This window comes from Labrus bergylta, chromosome 10 (assembly GCF_963930695.1).
Source record: "Labrus bergylta chromosome 10, fLabBer1.1, whole genome shotgun sequence".
In the NCBI taxonomy this organism is placed as follows: Eukaryota; Metazoa; Chordata; class Actinopteri; order Labriformes; family Labridae; genus Labrus; species Labrus bergylta.
In genome coordinates, this window is record NC_089204.1 from 6106488 (window position 1) to 6125705 (window position 19218).

General features: G+C 43.0%; 1 protein-coding gene across 2 annotated transcripts in view; it reads right to left on the bottom strand.

Annotated features, from left to right (window-relative positions):
* Nucleotides 1-19218, bottom strand: part of LOC109989512 (inositol polyphosphate-5-phosphatase A) — a 178073-nt gene that overhangs the window by 62899 nt on the left and 95956 nt on the right. For both annotated transcript variants that reach the window (XM_020641291.3, XM_020641293.3), the window contains exons 7-8: nt 8217-8269; nt 6641-6760 (exon numbers count right to left, since the gene is read on the bottom strand). In XM_020641291.3, coding sequence (XP_020496947.1) covers nt 6641-6760; nt 8217-8269 — 173 coding nt within the window. The remainder of the gene's footprint in view (nt 1-6640; nt 6761-8216; nt 8270-19218) is intronic.

Sequence of the window (19218 nt, forward strand, 5' to 3'; positions counted from 1 at the left end):
CGTCTGCAGGTAAACAAGGTCAAACTGGTTAGCTGCGTGTGGCTAATGTTAGCCGTGCTCGCTCCATCGGCCTTAGGCCTTTTCACTGGTTTACTGTATGTCCACCTGTGCAGAGGTGAGAGGTAGAGCTGGACGATATATCAAGTTTTTAAGATATATCAATATATTTTCAAAAATGATATAGGGTAAGACAATATGGTTAATATCGATATAGGTTATGTTGCATTTAAATAACGTTATAGGTGTCTCCAAACCCCCTGGACTAATCTGAGGGCCTCAGAGACGGTGGACTCCTTTAAAAAGGACCTGAAAACGCTCCTCTTTAAAAGAACCTCTTCCCTTAAATCTCTGCTTTTAGATCTTGCTTTATGCTTAGGTTTCTTAACTCTGATTTAACCTTTTGACTATTGCTATTGTTTTTATGGTTCTATTGAAATTGTAGCACTTTGAGATTTTCGTTTAAATGTAAAGTGTGTTATATATAAAATGTATAATTATTATTATGTAGAGTTGCCACTCCGCCTATTTCTCATCCAACCGTCTGTCCCTCTTCACCCTGCTACTCCTCTTTTTTTGTATTTAAGTAACATTTTGATTTTAAAATAGTACTTTTTAATTTCACAAACTATTTATTTAACAAGCTAGTTTATTTTTCACGTACAAGTTGATCTTGTGCAACTGACAGTTAATAAAAGACATATCGATATATATCGAGTATCGCCATTCAGCTAAACAATATGGAGAGAGGAGTGTTTGTCCATATCACCCCGCCCTAGGTGCTGTACCTCCAGGACTGATAAAGAGGTAAAAGTTGAGCAGCTCTCAGATTCACTTTAACATTTCATATGTATCACTGAACCAGGCTGTTTGAAAAAGTGTGAATGTAATCAGAGCAGCAGCTTCTTCATTTGTTCTCATGACACTTCAGGGAAGAAACATTTTCCCTAAATGTTTTCATATTTAGGACTTTGGGAAACACTGCTTCTTTTGTTAGTTTCTATAATAATAATAATAATAATCAAGATGGTCAAAACTGTAGATGCTACATTTCTTAACTTCCATCGCTATGGGAACAATAATAAATACAAACGTAGAGAATAAGCAAAACAAAGTAATTTGTACTCGGATAACATTCATGATATTAACTACAGGAAACTTAATATATAAGCTAAATATTTAACAAATTATTGACATATTAGGGCTGGATTTAAATTTTTGACCTAAGATATAGATTTTATTAAAATTTTGATCAGGGAAAGAATTCAAACATAAGACAAATATTGCAAAAAATGTGCATATTCTAAATATTTAAAACCTGTTTTTAGAGATTTTGTATCTGTAACTTTAGTTTTGCTAACTTATGCATTTATGTGAGAGTCTTTGATTTCACAGAAACTCTCCTCTGATGGTGCAGACAATGAATAAATCAAATGTAACGCCCGATATCATCACTTCTGTTGTAGCTGCCATGTTGCACAGCACCCACGTGACTGTGGTTGCCATGAAAACACAGAAGTGAGTTACAAACTTGTGTCAGAGTGAACAGACTTGACAAAACTCTCACAGAAGAAGTTTGCTAAAAACTGTTTTTGCAGGAAAGAAGCGCGACTCAAAGAACAAAGAGTTTAAAAAGAAATCAAGTTAATGTTCTTTTCAGGTGCTGGAGAGAGATTTCTACACGTCTGTGTCCCCACACCTTTAAGAGACTGCTGGAGCATGGTGTGTGTGTGTGTGTGTGTGTGTGTGTGTGTGTGTGTGTAAGAGAGAGAGAGAAATAAACAGGCCCACTATGAGCAGAGGGACACTGAGGAAGATTAACCTCTGCTCCTGCAGGCCTCCCAGGGTGAGAAAGCAGTTTACACACACACACACACACACACACACACACACACACACACACACACACACACACACACACACACACACACACACACACACACACACACACACACACACACACACACACACACACACACACACACACACACACACACACACACACACACACACACACACACACACACACACACACACACACACGTATGTCTCTTTTAAATAGCTGCTGTATGTAAAGGAAGAACAAAACGAGTGTCTGTTCTGCACATGCCAGACTTGAAATATGCATTAGAAATTACAAATGCTATCAAGTGTTATCGACACACACACACACACACACACACTCCCTCACTGCTGTGTTTAATAAATTCATCCTGGCATTATGGAGGATCTCCTGTGATTATCCAGTCCTCCCTCTTGCAGCTCAACATGTCTATTGGCTGGAAAGCGGCCGGCCTCCCTCCTCTCTTTCAGCCTGTTGTTCTGGGAAAAGCCTAAAGGGAAACATTTAGATTGGAGGGCTCTTTGAGACGCTGTGACAGTTGACTGATGACCGTCCATAAAATGACAAAGCATCGCTGTGTGGTGGCCAGTGCGGCCCACTGCTTCCCCATGGGAAACTAATTGCTTTGAATTGTTAACGGCAACATTATTTTTCTGCCAATCATTGCTTTTCAATGCCCCGAAAATGAGCATGAAACAAGTCTTTTCAGCGAACAAAACAGTTAAATGTCCCCAATGTTGATCAAATTAACTTCAGCACTGTGACAATGGACTATATTTGTGTGAAAATAATGGAGGGCCACAAAGGACGCCTTTATGCCAGGATTTCACAGTTGTAATGTAAAACTGTTCTCCCCTGAACCGGACCAGCCGCTCTGAATGGAGGCTGGAAAAAAGAAACAAACTCACACGTACAAAAGGGAGTTTTTTTTTTCTTTAAGGAAGAGGTAAAAAGAAAGTGTTGATTTTATCTCATGCTTCCATTTCACGCTCTGATTTGGTAGCCATGTTTTCTGTCCTCTAAAAAGATCTGAAATGAGCCGTCACATTAGTCATCCTGTGCAGGAAAGCAGGGATTCCTTGCTCCTTGTAACTTTACAGCACTTGTCAGCAGACACTTTAACATCACTGCTTGAAGAGGAATTACTGTATCTTTAAACCTGAGCTCTAATTTTACATATAAACTAACTTTCATGGCTTCATGAGGAGATGATTATAATAAAGACGATCCTTTTTGTCGAGTTAAAAAAAACTGAGAAACAGCACTTATAACTCCTCAGAGCAGCCACACACTTTGAAAAAAGGTGATTATCTAACCTGCAGAATGTGGGAGTGACTGGTGAACAACTAGCCTGAATTTAAGACAGTTAAGACAGTTTCCATCACGATTTTGTGGCGCCGCATCCCACCTGCAGAGCACGAGTCAGCAAGGTTAGCTTGAAACTGGCTTGATAACTTTGCCCGAGTTGTCCGTTAACTTGACTTGAGCCACTTTGCTCAGGATGATCACAGTGTCTCCCCCTGGTGTCTCCACCTGGTACTGCAGCTGTGAGTGACAGCTGGCCTCAGTCATGAGCGTTACGGATCTGTTCATTGGCATTTAAAAATAGACCACAAATATAAGACGATCTTGAAAAAAAACATCTACATATTTGGGCAAATATGTTCGTTTTTTGTTCTTGTTTATTGAGTGACTGTGACATTTTAAAGTGTTGGTTCAGATCTAACTCAATGTTTGTGTAACCAAAAATGGACGTTATTTGATTTTCAACCAATGATTACATCACAGCTGCTACATCCTGTTTCACAGCTAAGGCAGGATCTTTCTGTATCTATTCATTCACTCTCTAAATGTTCAGAAATACTGAAACAACTCATGAAAAGTGCTTTCTTTAAACATGAATTAACTATTTTTTACATTGTGTGAAGATCAAAACTATTAAACCTCCACATGAATATCAAACAATGATTCTCTTCTTCAAAGCTTTGCCGAGTCAGAGGGTAAAAAACACTCAGCACATGTGAGCTCTTTCAAAGCACAGGAAGACAAGCGGGGGTCCCATTTCAAGCAGAGCTGGGTTTCCCTCTCATGTTCGCGGCCCACACATCAGCACAGCTAACAGAGCTGCGCTTTTTTTGTTGTTGATGTGACTCAATGGTGAGGTCTGGCTGGCTAAACGCTGTTCCTTCTCAGCATTGTTCCCTCAGGGCCTTGAAGCACTTTGGAGATAAACACCGTTTAGCAGTTAAAAGGGCCACAGAGGAAAAGGCTTATCAGATGTCTTCTCAATGGGGCCGTAAGCTGCTTTATGAGGCCTGGGCCCCAGATAAGGTGGAGGTTTGAAGCCCCGGCTGCAGAGCTCCGGCCCCAGCACTGCTGTGTGATCGGGCTCCTGTGCCGGCTGCATCCTGGAACTCAGCTGTCGGTGTGCTCAGCGGCCCCCTCCTCTCCTCTTCCATCCAGCAATGAGAGATTAGAGCTCAGAGAGGAGAGAGAGAGAGGAGAGAAACAGGAGGGGGAGTTTGGCTTTAGTTATTCCCCCTGTCCTCTTTTCCTGCTCTGCTTTCTGGGGGTAGGAGTCAGAGTCAGGACAATGGCCAAAAAGATGGTTCCCAACCAGCCGCTGAATGGGAACACTGTTGGTGGTAGCGCTTCATTCAAAGCGCGGCCCGGGCACATTGTCCTCCAGGATCGGCGGAGGAGAATGGAGTTTGCTGGTGGCTGCCAAAAGGTTAGCAGCCCCTGTGAAAGGACCGACCCATTATTCACTGCCCTTTACAGAGCCCGAGCAGCCTTTGTGCTCCTCCTCTCTTCCCCTCTGCACCGCCAGCTTTTTCTCACTCTGCTGCTCCGGATCTGCGCCCGACGGTCTCCCCCAAAGTGAGCGAGTGAGGCGCGATGCCACTGCCACCCCACCCCTGTACCCCTGAGCAGGGAACACCAGGCGCATATAACGACCACCCCACCACCGCCGCCGCCGCCACCTTGTCTCACATCCCCACCCCTGTCAAAAAAAGGAACCTTTAAATGATATGGCCCAGAAGTAACAACAGGGTTAGCATTCACAACACAAGGGGATTTAGAAAGAGGGAGCGTGGAAACTGCCACTCAGCCAACACCACTTCTATTCAACCCCCCCAGACACCCAACTAAATCTCCGCTCTTTAGGTGTGTTTACAAGGGAACCTTTAAAAATAAATCAAGTGAAAGAGCATGATGGAGGCAGAGGAAACACAAAGAAAACACTTGAATGTAAGGCCCTTTTGAAACTTCATTATGCCAGTAAATCCAGGTGATAAAAAAATGCAAAAGCTGCCATATTCTCTAAACGTCCCGTCCATTAAATGTGGGCTGTTTCTTTCATCAAATCAAGAATCAAGCACAGGTGAAATACGACCTCATAGAGAACACTTTAGCCTCATATTTCACACTCACGGTGATAATGTATGCCACCCATATGTGCATGTACTTATTCAAAGTGTGTGCGTAGGGGGGAGGGGGGGGGGGGGGGGGATGCTGTTTGAATGGGAGGTCACCTGCTGCGGGGGCTTTCATACTGTGTCAGCACGCTCAGGTGAGGAGCAGAGGTTACACTGTGCACTCTCTCATTCTGCACCGCTGTAAATGGATATCCCATAAATCACAGCGTGGCCTAGGAACGGATGGCCTGTTTGTACAGACGCTGGCTTTCCAGAGAGCAGGGGGGAAGACATCTTTATTCAGACTTTGAAAATTAATAATGTTGACTTTATCGTCCCTCTTGGGAGGAAGAATGTCTAAGTGGCATGGCAATCTGCCTATTAGGTCATGATCGGAATTTGTAAAATTGGACATTTCCACCTCATTGTGTTGCAACAGTAAGAGTCAAAGGGTGATCTAAAAGTTTGGGGTTAGTCCTCTGTGGATCAATTCCCACAGCTATGGCACGTAGTTCAGTGATTTGACCTGAGAGACCGAGCCCATAGGACAATAAATCCACTCAGTTTATATATATGACCATCCTCAGGACAGTGATTCTGTTCTTCCTAGATTGTAATTTGATTGCATAATTGTTGCATAATTATTCAAGGGACATGTTTTGGCTTGATGATGGTGCAACAGAGACATTTAGGGGAGTCACCTACACGTTAAGGTTCAATCTCTGTAAACATTGAATATCTAATGGAACTCTAAATGAGATAAGAAGAGCAAACATTTGAGATATCTACTGAGGACAAATTAACTAAGCGTAAAGTAACTCGGCGTAAAGTTGGGGTGAGCCGATGTGACCTTTGCCCTAATAAAAAACAGAGTTTCCAAGGTTATCTGAAGGGGGCAGAGACCACTGACACTCTGTCAAGTGTTTTTAGAGATGCACTGGACCACATGTTGGACACATCGCTAAGACGACCAATCAACAAATGCGTGCATCCTTCTCCTGGTGGTGGTAAAATGAGAATGGATGAAGGATGACACAGAAGAAGAAGAGACAACACGTCTAAGTAAGGCAGGGAAAAAGAACAGATTAAAGAGAGTGCACAGACCGTGTAGTGAGTCAGACCCCCAACTTTACAGTCAGATATAATCCTGCTGGTCTACGAGTAAAATCTGCTCTGCGCCTGTCTCACTCTAAACCCCCGTTGCCATGACAACATCCTCCTTAATAAATCCAAAAACTTGAAGGTAAGGTGTACAGCTTCATAATCAGCCTGTTAAATAAATGAAAAGAGGAGCACAGACTCTTCCTTAGATCTCATCAAGACTTCAATATGGATGAAAAAGCAGCAGAGAGGTGGAGGTGTGGCCAGGTGTGTGTGTTACCTGTCTAAGACGTAGCCCAGCGCCTTCTGCCTGGTCCCGGAGTACACAGACGGGCTTTTCTCCCAGGCCACCAAGTTGGACGCATCGTGGAAAAGGTGGATGTTGACCAGATCAAAGGAGCTGCAATCAAAGAGAGAGAGAGAGAGAGAGGGCCTGAGTGACCCGATTGGACCCGGACATCCACTGCTTTGTAGATTCATTATTTCATCAACTGATCTTATCGTTTTAATGCAGTTATCATCAGCGACTTAAAGGCTGATAAAAGCTCACTGTTTGGATTAGGGTTTGGAATCAAACAAAATCATATTGGATCACATGTCAAGTCTGAGTGGGTTCACGGGGTTCGCTGTACCGGCTGATGGCCTCGCCTTAAATGTACGGACTTAAATGTTTGATCATGCAGTTCTAATAATGTGTAATGAAGCTAAATAAATAAAAAACTAGATTGATTGTTTCCATCAAACACTGGTTCTGGCTAACATGCTGCAATCTTTTCATAGAAAGAACTCATGGTGGATAAGTCCCGTGTCTTAGTAAAACCCTCAGAGCCTGTTTCCCCCCCCCATCCCCGAGTTCAAACTTAGACTACCTGTAAAAAAAAACTAAGTTGTGTTTAATGCAAAACTTAATGAAGGAAGGGGGCCACAGTCTACACAGCTGGGGTGGCCCACGTGGGGGAGTGAACTATGCAGGGGTGGCATGACGTTTGTGAGCACTGACAGTTGTTCACTGATATGTCTTACATGTAATGAAATACAATCCATAGAGAGAGACATTTATGAATGAAGGCATCAGATGAGAACGTCAGTGATGATTTAAAAGATTAAGCCTTTAACAGGCACCTGAAATTAAAAAGAACATCTTACAGGGACATAAAGCTGAAAGCTTCTTTTAGTTATTATCTCCCTGTGGATATCATGACGTACAAACAGAAACCTGGTTCCTGTCAGTTTGTCCTCTCGGGGGAGGAGGGGTATCTCTCTCCACAGAGTGATGAACAGCTCCCTGCTGATCCCATCAGTCTGAGCTGTTTGTTAGCACGCTGCTCTACAGGAACGACTCTTATCTCGAGAGGTTTATTCTGCACTGACATGCCCAACAAATGAAAACATGCACGTCTCTGACTATCTCTGATCTGATAGCCCACCTCCACACCCCCCCCCCTCCCCGCTTCTCCTGTCAAACGTTATGCCCCTATTAAATGCTTACCGTTTCAGCTCCTTAGTTCTCATGTCATCCCTCTATTAGATTACAATCCCCGTCTCTCTCTCTCCCCCCCCCCCCCCCCCCGATCCCCTGCTCTGCACACTGGAAGCCAGCGTTTGTATTCATCCCACAGCGCTTCAATTGCATGTAATGTTTTCTGTCATCTGTCATATGGAACTGCTTGTCTAACGAGATTACATCTAATCAAATCGCTGCTGGTCTCTGCAGCAAACCGTCCAGAGAGGGTTCAGACCTGAGCAGCAGGGAGAGTTAGACCTGGACCGTCAGGGTCTGATCTTCATCTCTGATCACACTGATTCAGGGTTCAAAGCAACATGAAGTGTAATGTTTCAATGCAGTAAAAACTCACCAGTCAGGCAGCGCCCATCGAGTTCTGATGAATCCCTTTCTGGACCACTTGCACTGCAAAACACAGAAACTCAACTCAGTCAGTCAAAAGTAGAATTTAACATCATTAAAGCTGATTCAGACTTTAAGGAGAAATGACTCTCTGTCTGAGTTAACCCTCAGATGTTTCATTTGTTCCTCTTTATTTGTGAAAGATAAAAACAACCTGCAAAGATTCACCATGAGACAGATTATATAAAACATGGTGATTTCACACGACCACAAAACTCCTGAAAAATAAAACCTGGTAAATTCCTGGAGATGTTCGGGGTGAGCTGAATGTGTGAACGTAAACATCGACATCTGAAGCTCAGACTTTACGCAGATAGTTTCCTGCCAGCCCTCTAAAAATAAAATCCATCTAAAGTAGCCCAGAAAATTTAAGTTTGAAAAGATTCAGTAACAGATACCCAATAATGATAAGCAGCAATCATTTATAATCACTCGGCACTTTCAGCAGGTTAATTAATGGCTTGTCAAGTTCTTTGGGTTATGTTATTGAATACATTTTTTTTTTTTTTTAGCAGAGTGCAAAGGTGTTTAAGTTTGATATTTAAAAAACAACAACAGTTCCTTTAAAGGTATTTTTTATTATTTATAATTATAATACACTTCTTGCAGTATTGTGCTGCTGTAACACAGTACATTTCTCAGTTGTGGGATGAATAAAGGTTTATCTTATTTCGTCTTCAAATGGATCCGATCTCTTAAATCTGTCATTAGCATCTGTTCTCTTTTCTCATATAGACATTAGTGTTGTATGTTCTTTATTTGAATTTCTGTATTGTATCTGCTCTTTTCATTTGTTATAATTTCATCTTTTTATTTTCTTCATTGCTGCCCGAATGATCATCACTAACATTTTGTTGTCTGCATAAAATTACATTAATACTCTCATCTCCTCTCTGATGCAATTTCTGCTGGTAGTTTTTTTTTTAATAATAGGAATTTGAAAACCGGAAAAAACTCTCTCCTCTCCTCTCCTCTCCTTCTTTCCTTCTTTCCTCCTCTCCTCTCCTCTCCTCTTTTAGGTCACTTTAGTTTCCAACATGTCTGTCTAATAATACAGAGCAGCACACTGAACAGCCTGTAGAGTTAAAGGGTTAAATAAATCACACAGAGAGTATAACCTCAGTGTTTGAACGCTGCAGAAATCTCTCCTGCAGCTGTGTGATCAGATCCCACCAGCCTCTAGTTATTATTATCCAATCACAAGTCGGAGATGTTTCTGAAACAGCACATGATTCAGCGTGAAGCTGCAGATTAAATGAGACAAATTGATGCTGCGAGTGTTCTCATTCTGAATAATAAATACGTCTCCTTCCCCTCTCTCTCTGATTCTCCTAATGGGGAGTTAACTGTGCTGATGAATAAACTAATTACGGGCCAGGTCACATAATTACAAATTGACTAATTTTATTTAAAAAACTCTGATGCAAATTAAAAGGCTAAGAGGTATTTGATTGCGCCTCACATCCTTCAATCTGCATTAGTGCAAGATTAACTGTATCAAATTGAATTACATTAGCATACTTGAATTAATCCATAGTGCCTGTGCAGGATGTATGGGCCCAATTATATCTCGCCATCCCGATCCTGCAACTTTGAAAGCAGCAAATGGAAGAAGATGTGAGATTCAGACGGCAGGAGAACGGTTCCAGCTCAGACAATAAGTAGAATATCATGAAAAGAGAGACAAAAGGTTTGAAGTATAGAAATAAAAAACATCCCTATTTAAGAGCTCTATAAAGATGTTCCAACCAAAAGGTTAAAGGTCAAAATGTCCTGTTTTATATTAATTTTAGGGAATAAGAAAAAGGTGGTGATAAATGTTGTAATCAGAGTAGAATCAACTTGTGTTTTTTGAAGGAGGTGAAATACAATCGAGAATTGTCTGCAAAAAAAAGTCACTTAACAATTAAGTGCTGTTAATCACCGCCGAGCGGTTATGCTGTGCGTCCCGCGTACAGAGGCTACAGTCGTAGGTTTGAATCCTGCCTCAGCCCTTTGCTGCATGTTGCCCCCCTAACTGTCTCCTCCCAATATTTCCTGTCTCTCTTTAGCTGTCCTATCTAATACTGTAAAGGCAAAAATAGCCCCCTCCCCAAAAAAAAGAAAAGGAAATATTACAAAAGACAATTTTAAAGACTGAGCGATGGATTTTCTGTGTGAATTAAATCAACCTGACGAGTCTAAACTCAAGCAATACATCAATTACACTTTTTTTGTTTGTTGCTGTATAGAATTTCTGCTCTGTGAGAGTTTGTTGATGTAAAGTAAAGAAAGTTTAAGAGTGAGGACGAAGAGGACGGACAGGATGGGGGGGGGGTGAAGTTGCTCCGTGCCCGCTCGATCTCTGACTGCAGCCGGAGAGTTTAATCTCGATTTAATTTTAAGAGCCATTAACTATAATCACAGCATTAAAATCCATCATTTCACTGACACCTGGTCCCAGAGTGGCCCGTTCCCCGCACGCATGACGGATTGACCCCAGCCGCCCCGTGCTTCACCGCTTCCTTACAAACATGATCACAACACACACAGAATTTAAGTATTGAGGATTTAAAGTTGTCACAAAACCTGATTCCCAAAGTTTGATACGATACTATTAAAAACGTAATTATATCAATAACTAAGTTTTGAATCCACGTCAAAAACAGAAGTCCTAGGCACCAAATGTCAGGTCATTTCTTGTTTTTAATCAAAAAGAAAAACTCCTGCACACTCTCTAAATTGCACAAATGTGTTGACAACTCTTTGGTACCAAACCTGTTTAAAACTTGTGGTATTAAAAACTATCAAAGTATCGAGAAGTCTGACGACCTGAAGGGAATTAAACATCTGCATACTCCAAAATATGATTGACTCGGCCATCTATTTCACTGGATTTATGTGCTTTCACTTTGTAATAGGAGGGTTATCTCCAGCAATCAATCAAAGCACAGAAGAAGAAAACGCTCGCTCCCCACAAATGTTGTTGATAAAACAATAAATTACCAATACAAATTGTGCCCACAAATTTAGTTTTTGGTGCTGTGTTGTTTGAATTTTACTAGAAACAGATAAATTTGCTAATAATCTTTCATTTTTATTCATTTACAAATTAGACATATTGTTGCAGAAAATGGATATGTGACGTTTAATCCCAGCGTACATCAGGTTTGGTGATATAAAGACTCAGGTGGGTGGCGGTAGCGGTGGTGGGGGGGGAAGGGGGAGGGGGAGTCAAAGGGCGACGGTAAAAGGTCTGAGGCTCGGGGTGACATTGGCTGACCTTCCACAGGTCAGCGGTGGCGTCTCCGCCCATGACAGTGATGAACGGCGGCTACACGGAGGGTCACATCCAGAGGGTGTCAGGAAATATACACATACGGCGAATGACTGGGACACACACACAAACACACACGCACATGAGGAAGAGTAGAAAAAAGACAGGAGGTACAAAAAAAGACAAGATGGAGGAAAAAATAGACCATCAGATTCAATGGAAACTGTAAACCACTACATAAAGAACTCCCCAGTTGTGACCAATGGAAAGTGACGCTCCGATAAAATGTCATATGGGACACACACACACACAAACACACACACACACACACACACACACACACACACACACACACACACACACACACACACACACACACACACACACACACACACACACACACACACACACACACACACACACACACACACACACACACACACACACACACACACACACACACACACACACACACACAGTCCATGTCCATGTCCAACACCCTCCAGCCACCGTTTCGCGGTCCATCCCGTTTGATTCTCTGACCTTTCTTATATTTCAGCTCAAAGTCCGACCCCCATAAATAATATCATGGCGGGTGATGTTTGCAGGGTTGGGGGGGGGCGCTGATAGAAGAGTGCAGGGCAGGCAGGCAGTGAGGGAGGGAGGGAGGGAGGGGGGTCGGGGAGGGTGATGGGGGGGGGGGTTACACAAAAGCCCTGTGACAGAAATGCACTGTGAGTAATAAGTAATACACACAAACGTTGATTGATTTGAGCCCTGCTGGACACTCACATTTATCTTTATTCCATCATCCAGGGGGGCATTAAATAAGAGGGGGCGCCTCACATGTGGGTTTATACGACTGGACAGCGTGTGTGTGTGTGTGTGTGTGTGTGTGTGTGTGTGTGTGTGTGTGTGTGTGTGTGTGTGTGTTATAAGGTTGCAGCACATGTACAGAGAGCTGTTTCTGTCACTGTCTTCACTCTAATATCTCTCTCAGCTGATGTAGAAACACAGTGTTTGTGATTTATTCGCATGGTTAATTAATTAGATAATTAAGTATTTGAAGGGCCTTGATTTTAAATATTCGGGGGTCCTAATGACCCCTAGGCATGAGAAAGTTGGAGTTTGTGTGTTTTACATTTAGTGTGTCATAATAACTCCCACAGCACTCTTCTACCCTGCCCTCTTCAGACTTTTACAGTGATCCTGTGACACCGCTGAAATGCCTCTGTTACCTCCTCCCATGCTGACACGGCGGTGGGATGACTTGCTCAAACAATCTCGCCTCTTTCACATTTACATGGAAGACGAGGGGTGACACTATGAAGGGGTAGTGGTTTGGGATATAACGATCTTTCTAATCCCGTTATTTAAACTGATGCTGCCGGTGTTTTTCTGCTCTCTATTTTTACAAGTTACTAACGAGCCTCTTCAATCGAAATGGAGGCAGGCGATCATATCAGCAAGGTCCGGACCTCAGTTGTTAAATAAAAATGTTTTTTGTTTCCAGGCAAGGTAAATCGACCCAGTCTGTGAATTGACATCGTTTTTAGGTGTTGCCGAAGAGCGAGAGAGCACGGCATAGCTGGAGTGTCACATATACACACAGTCAGACATGCACACACACACACACACACAGCGCTGTGCTCCCTCGCTGGCTCTGCTCATCCTGTCTCACTCCTGTAACGCCTCTGTCACTACCTCTGAGGACAGTACAGAGGGGGGAATCATTTCGTCCCCCCATCATGCCAAAGGGACGAGAAATATCTTGCCTTGAAACAGCAGTCTTAATAACGGTAATATCGCACCTTCTAGACCAGCAACTACTGTGTTTCAGCCTCCAATTATCACTGTTTTTCTACTGGAGTCTGGTGGCTTTAAAAGGAGCAGGCTGTTTCTGGTTCATGCAAGAATACAATAATTCAAACAACCAGTTCAAACTGAACTAAACTGAACTGAACTGGTTTATGAAAAGTATTGTATTCTTGCATCATAAATTAGTGGATCCATTCCACTCATCCTGAACCCTATTTTGTCATTTAGTCCCCAAAATAAATAACAGATGACTGTGATGAAGAACTACTTGAGTTCCTGTTTAAGAACATATGAAGCAGGCACAGTTGGGTTTTCTGCTGCAGAGTACAATTTAAAAATCAGATATTTATTCAAAATCTGTCTATATTGGAAAAAAAAAAACATGCTTTCATTCCAACATTATGGTGTCGTTAATGATCTGCTTGCAGCCTCGTGCATCACAGCCGTCACAGAGAACAGCGTCCGTGTCACAGGTGTCTCCTCTGGGTGATAAACGCAGAGAGCATTTTACAAGCGATGCCACTTTAAATGACTTCATCTCCTTAACGTCTCGTCCATGAATCAGGTGCCGAGCTTAAATCAAAGCAGGAGAACACGAGGGAAGTTAACTTTCATCGGGGGGCAGAACTTGAAAGTAATCACGGCCCTGTATCAGAGCACACAACAGAGGGCAGCATGAAAAGTCAATGCTTTTATGGACGCGCTCGCCGTGCCAAACAACAAATACAAACTCTTATGGATGTTGATCTACAGCCTGTCCACGGCCACGTCTCTCTCTTCTCTTCGGTGTAGAACAATCAATAGCAAGGGCACATTAAGGTCTGGGTCGTATACTTTATTTATATAAGGCAATGACAAATCCTTATGATGCAATGGGGTTTTTTTTGGAGGCGTGTATTACCGCGCCAAACAAATAAATATATTAATGCCCGCTGGGGAGGTGGAGAGATTGACGGAACAACGGGAAACGACAAGCCGCCAAATCCATCACGCCGACCTTTCAGAAGAAATGCACACACTATTTTGTCCACTTCTTTCTTATTCAGCATTTCAATTAATGTCCCCGCCGCTCTCTCCGTCACCGAGGCCATAACTCAGACCGGATTACGGAAAGAACCGATGTTTTGCATATGGACGGGCTGTCACTTAAATCAGAATCAAGCAGGAAGTGATTTTATCCAATATTTCATGTTATGACACTTGAGTCTGGACACTTTTGAAAAGCTAAGAGAAAAAGCCATCAGGGGCATGATGGAAATGAAAATGGATCTAATCAAAGGAACATGACTCAGGATGAGACGGACTCGCTGGATTTGATTTCTGATTGTTTCTGATGTTTAAAAAAAGAAAAAGCTGCTCTGCACTCAAGAAGTTAAACAACTAGTCGATTATATGAAACGTTAACTACTCCATACTTTGAAAGCAAAGATGGCGTACACATGGGACGCCGGTTGAGCCTCGTGGTTAGAGTCTGCACCCCCCGTCGGAGGCTCAGCAGGTTCGAGTCCGTCCTCGACATTAGCTGCATGTTATCCCCCAATCTCTTCGTCTGACATCTCTCTTCTCTATCTAATATCTAATTAAGACACAAATGTCACACTAAGAATGATCTTAATGGGGCGCTGATGGCCTAGTGGTTAGGTCATCTACCCCATGTATTGAGGCTAAAGACCTCTAAGGGGACGGCCCACGTTCAAGTCCAGCCTGTGGCTCCTTTTCCACATGTCATTTCCCACTCTCTCTCTAGCTCTCTCTTTTCAGTGATATTCATAGGCTTGGTCTTGTCTCTGTCCCGACTCAGTCTTGATCCCTAAAGTTCTTGGTCTTGTCTCGGTATCGCCCTGCCTTGGTCCTGGTCTTGACTTTGTCAGGATCTCTACATGTTGTGGTCTCGTCTCGGTATCGATCCCTAGACGTCTTGGTCTTGTCTGGTTCTCGCCCTGGCCTGGTCTTGGTCTTGACTCTGCCCCTAAACGTCTTGGTCTCGACTCGGTCTCGATCCCTAAAGTTCTAGATCTTGTCTGGTTCTCGCCCTGCCTTGGTCTTGGACTTGACTCAATCTCGAGCCCTAAATGTCTTGGTCTTGTCTCGGTCTTGGAGCACTCTGGTCTTGGTCTTGTCTCGGTCTCGGTTACTGTGGTCTAGACTACAGTACTACTTTGAGCATGAGGGGAGAGCAGCTAAACCAGACGGGGCCTCACAGGTTTATTTAATTTTAGACTCTAAAGTCATGTGGTCCGTGTAGCAGCAAACACAGGTGTAATAATATCACTTTATGACCCAGTTTAAAGACACTTTGATTACATTATAAGCTGGAGGCAAAAGAGGAACTTTAGAACAAGAACTTCACCGACAGTTTATTAGTAAAAAGTTTAAAAATCCCAAGAGGACTTCCTCTCATGTCTCGTGCTTTCCACGACTCAAAGACGTTTAACCATCAGAGAGAAGAGAGAGAGAGAGAGAGAGAGAGCAGACTGTGCTCACATTAATGTGGAGCTCAGAGAATAAGGAGCGTTCTTCTCATATAAAACCCCTCCAGGTGATGATTTGATGATTAAAATAGTCGTTCATAAATGTTATCTTAGACATCTAATCAATGAACTGACTGATTGAAGAAGCTTTATTTCAGTTGAGTTTGAAAGTTTTGTTTCTGGTTAAGTCATGGTGAACATCTTGTCCATCCAAGGGGGGTCAAAGGGGGCTGCAGCTGATCCCAGCTGTCATTGGTCGAGAGGCGGGGTTACACACTGTACTGGTCACCAAGCAATTTAGAGTCAGCAGTTAACCTAACGAGCATGTCTTTGGACTGTGGGAGGAAGCCGGAGTACCCGGAGAGAACCCACACATGCACAGGGAGAACATGTAGACTCCACACAGAGAGGTGGACGGGGATTTTAACCAGGAACCTCCTCACTGTGAGGCCACAGCACTAACCACTGCACCACTGAACCACTGTACAGCCTGAACATCTTGTCCAAAGAAGAAATCTGAAACTCTGGTAAAATGAGCTCAATTGGAACTGAAACTAGTCAACAACCATGAATAACTTTGCAACAAGAACTCGTTTTCTTCCTTCATGTTGGACAACAAACCGTCTTTTGAGCAAGTTTGATGATAATGATGATGTCACCACCACAACAAAAAAGGTCCAACAAGGGTTTTACTTTTAAAGAAAAATCAGTTCTTTGAATGTTTCTAATGTTCTGTTTTATTACCCGGTATTGTAATCTGACTCTAGTCAACAAAAGCAGACGTGGTAGCCTCGTTGAAGTGGCGAGCGAGTGGGAGGAGCTTATCGACCTCTACAGCAGGCAGGTGGTCAGAAAGGCGACTTCTCTCCTGCAGTGCCCAGATCACCGTCTGTATACAGAGTTTTATCCTCCACCCTCAGGCTCACGCTACAGAGTTCCTGTAGACTGAAAGGCATCCGGACTCCTCTGTACCTGCTGCTGTTTGTTTGTTAAATAACAGTTCATTTAAATTCTCAGCTGCTCATTAGACACGGCACTTTCACCGGATGCTGGGCGATCTTTATGGGGCTTTAATGTAGAAGTAATGTTTGAAGCCAGAAATATGCAAAATATAAATACAAACATATTTCCCCATGGGGACAAAAAAAGATATCTTTGAACCTTCTTCAGGCCAGTAAACATGACAAACTTTGGGATGACATTGGTACACAACATCTTTGATATTTTCCTAATTCTTTCATTTGTTTATGGATCAAACTGTTGACAGATGATTTCAGAGAAGCAGACGAATCAACAGATGAATCTGAAATCTAAATAATCCACTGGACCTTCAGGTGTGTGAACCTCTGGAGTGCAGAGAAATGTGACTTTTTCTGTCTCTTTTAGACACACAAACCAACACACACACACACACACACACCATGATGTCATCAGCTGCCCGCTCAGTGACACTTTATTAATGGTCGACTGTAAAGGTAAGACACGAGCTGAGAAACACGCACATCTGCCTCCCATCATGCACCTGTGCTGTCTGCTGTCACTCTCTCTCTCTCGCTGTCCTCGGACGATCACACACATTATTCCTCCGCTCTGATTAGCTATGAGGATGTAAACAAGAAACCCGCCCTCTGCCTCTCTCTTTTTTATCCACTTTAAATCATCCTGCTTCCTCATTTCTTAAAACAATTACTCGTCTGCATGACCTGCAGACGATGGACTCGAGCGACTGGTTCGGGACTCGTGCGCGGCGGTCTGTCCGGTCCAGGATCTGCGTGTAATAGGATTCCTCAAAGCAGCAGATGGATGGCAAATCTAGGCGGTTTCATCTACTAAAAGAGGGCATAAATCAGCGGCGGAGGAAGCGGGGACGAGGCAGGGGTTATCACCAGTCTGCCTCCCTCATGAGAGCTTTGCATTAAAGCATTAGTGAAATTAATTCATCTTTCATAAGAGGTTTGAGCAGTATCTGTGATCTATGATAACAACCAATTTCTCACTACGCAGGAGGAGGCGGCGAGGAGGAGGAGGAGCGGGAGAAAAAATACTCGGCGACCCTGATAGACTACACAAATCTGCTCTTTTTAAATGGGCTAACATTATCTGGAGTGCTGCTCTCTGGAGCATCATCCCAGATTCATATCGCAGCCGGGAAAGAGGCATAAATCACCGCCCAAAACTTTTCTCATCACACACACACACACACACCTCCTCTCTCTCCCCTCGTCCCTCACTCGCTTGCTCGCTGGTTTGTTTGCTGTTTTTCTCTTCTCGTCCCGTTAAATGCAGAACAATGCTTTGGCTGTAATCATTTTAAACGGCTTCAATCAGTGTAATTGGTTTTAGATCATCTGTGGAATGAGAAAGAGGGGAACCATGAGAGGTGTGTGTGTGTGTGTTAGAGATGTTTGTGAGGGTGGGGGTCCTGCAGTGTGTGTGAAAGAGACGGAAATTGGGGGGAAGTGTGTGAAGGGGCCGTATCCGTCTGTTTTGCATATATTTGCAGCGGCGGCCGGCGGAGCATGGTTGACAGATGAGTGGGGAGTGCGGGGATGACACACGGGCGGCCGTGCTCTTTATTACTATATCAGCACAGACATGCTCGGAGCTCAGCCCCCCCACACACACACACACACACAACACACACACCCACCCACACACACACCAGGAGAACCAGGAAACTGAGACACAGCGCAGGGAGCAGAGAAATGCACCATGGGACACGACGACGAGGACTTTCTCTGATTCATGATTTAGATTCTTCAGACTGATTTGTCTTTAAATGTGGTGCAATCAAGCAGCAGGACAAATACACCGGAGAGGAGAAGTTGGCATACAAGGAAAAAAACACAAGAAATTCAATGATTCTGGACAAATTTAGGAATAGAATGTTTTTTGGTAGAAATCATGAATTAGCTTCTGGGAAATAAAGGGCTTAGATTAGATTGTTGTGGACTTAATTGTCTTTAAATGCGGTGCGCTCCTGCAGCAGAAAAATACATTAGAGAGTTGAACTTGACAAATAAGAAGAAAGAGAAAATAAAATTGTTCTGGAAACCAGTAAAGTCACTTCTCTCTTTTGTATAAATTGGTAACACGGTGGCAGTTCAGGATTTTTTCTACCAATGAGACATATTTCTGCAGCAGGACAGAAACCTGGACAATAATCAAGAGAAGAAGATTCAAAGAAAATAAAACTCTGAAGACAAACTAATAAAGGAAACATTTTTTTTTTGCATGAATGTTGGTTGAACTTTGGCATCATGGATGAGTCAAATAAACAGAAGATCCCCAGATATTCCCACTTTAACTATTAAAACATAATATTGTTATTCATGATTTTTCACATATCACATTACGCTTTGTGGTTTTATTGATGTTTTTTTTTTTTGCACTGTTTGTAATGTTTA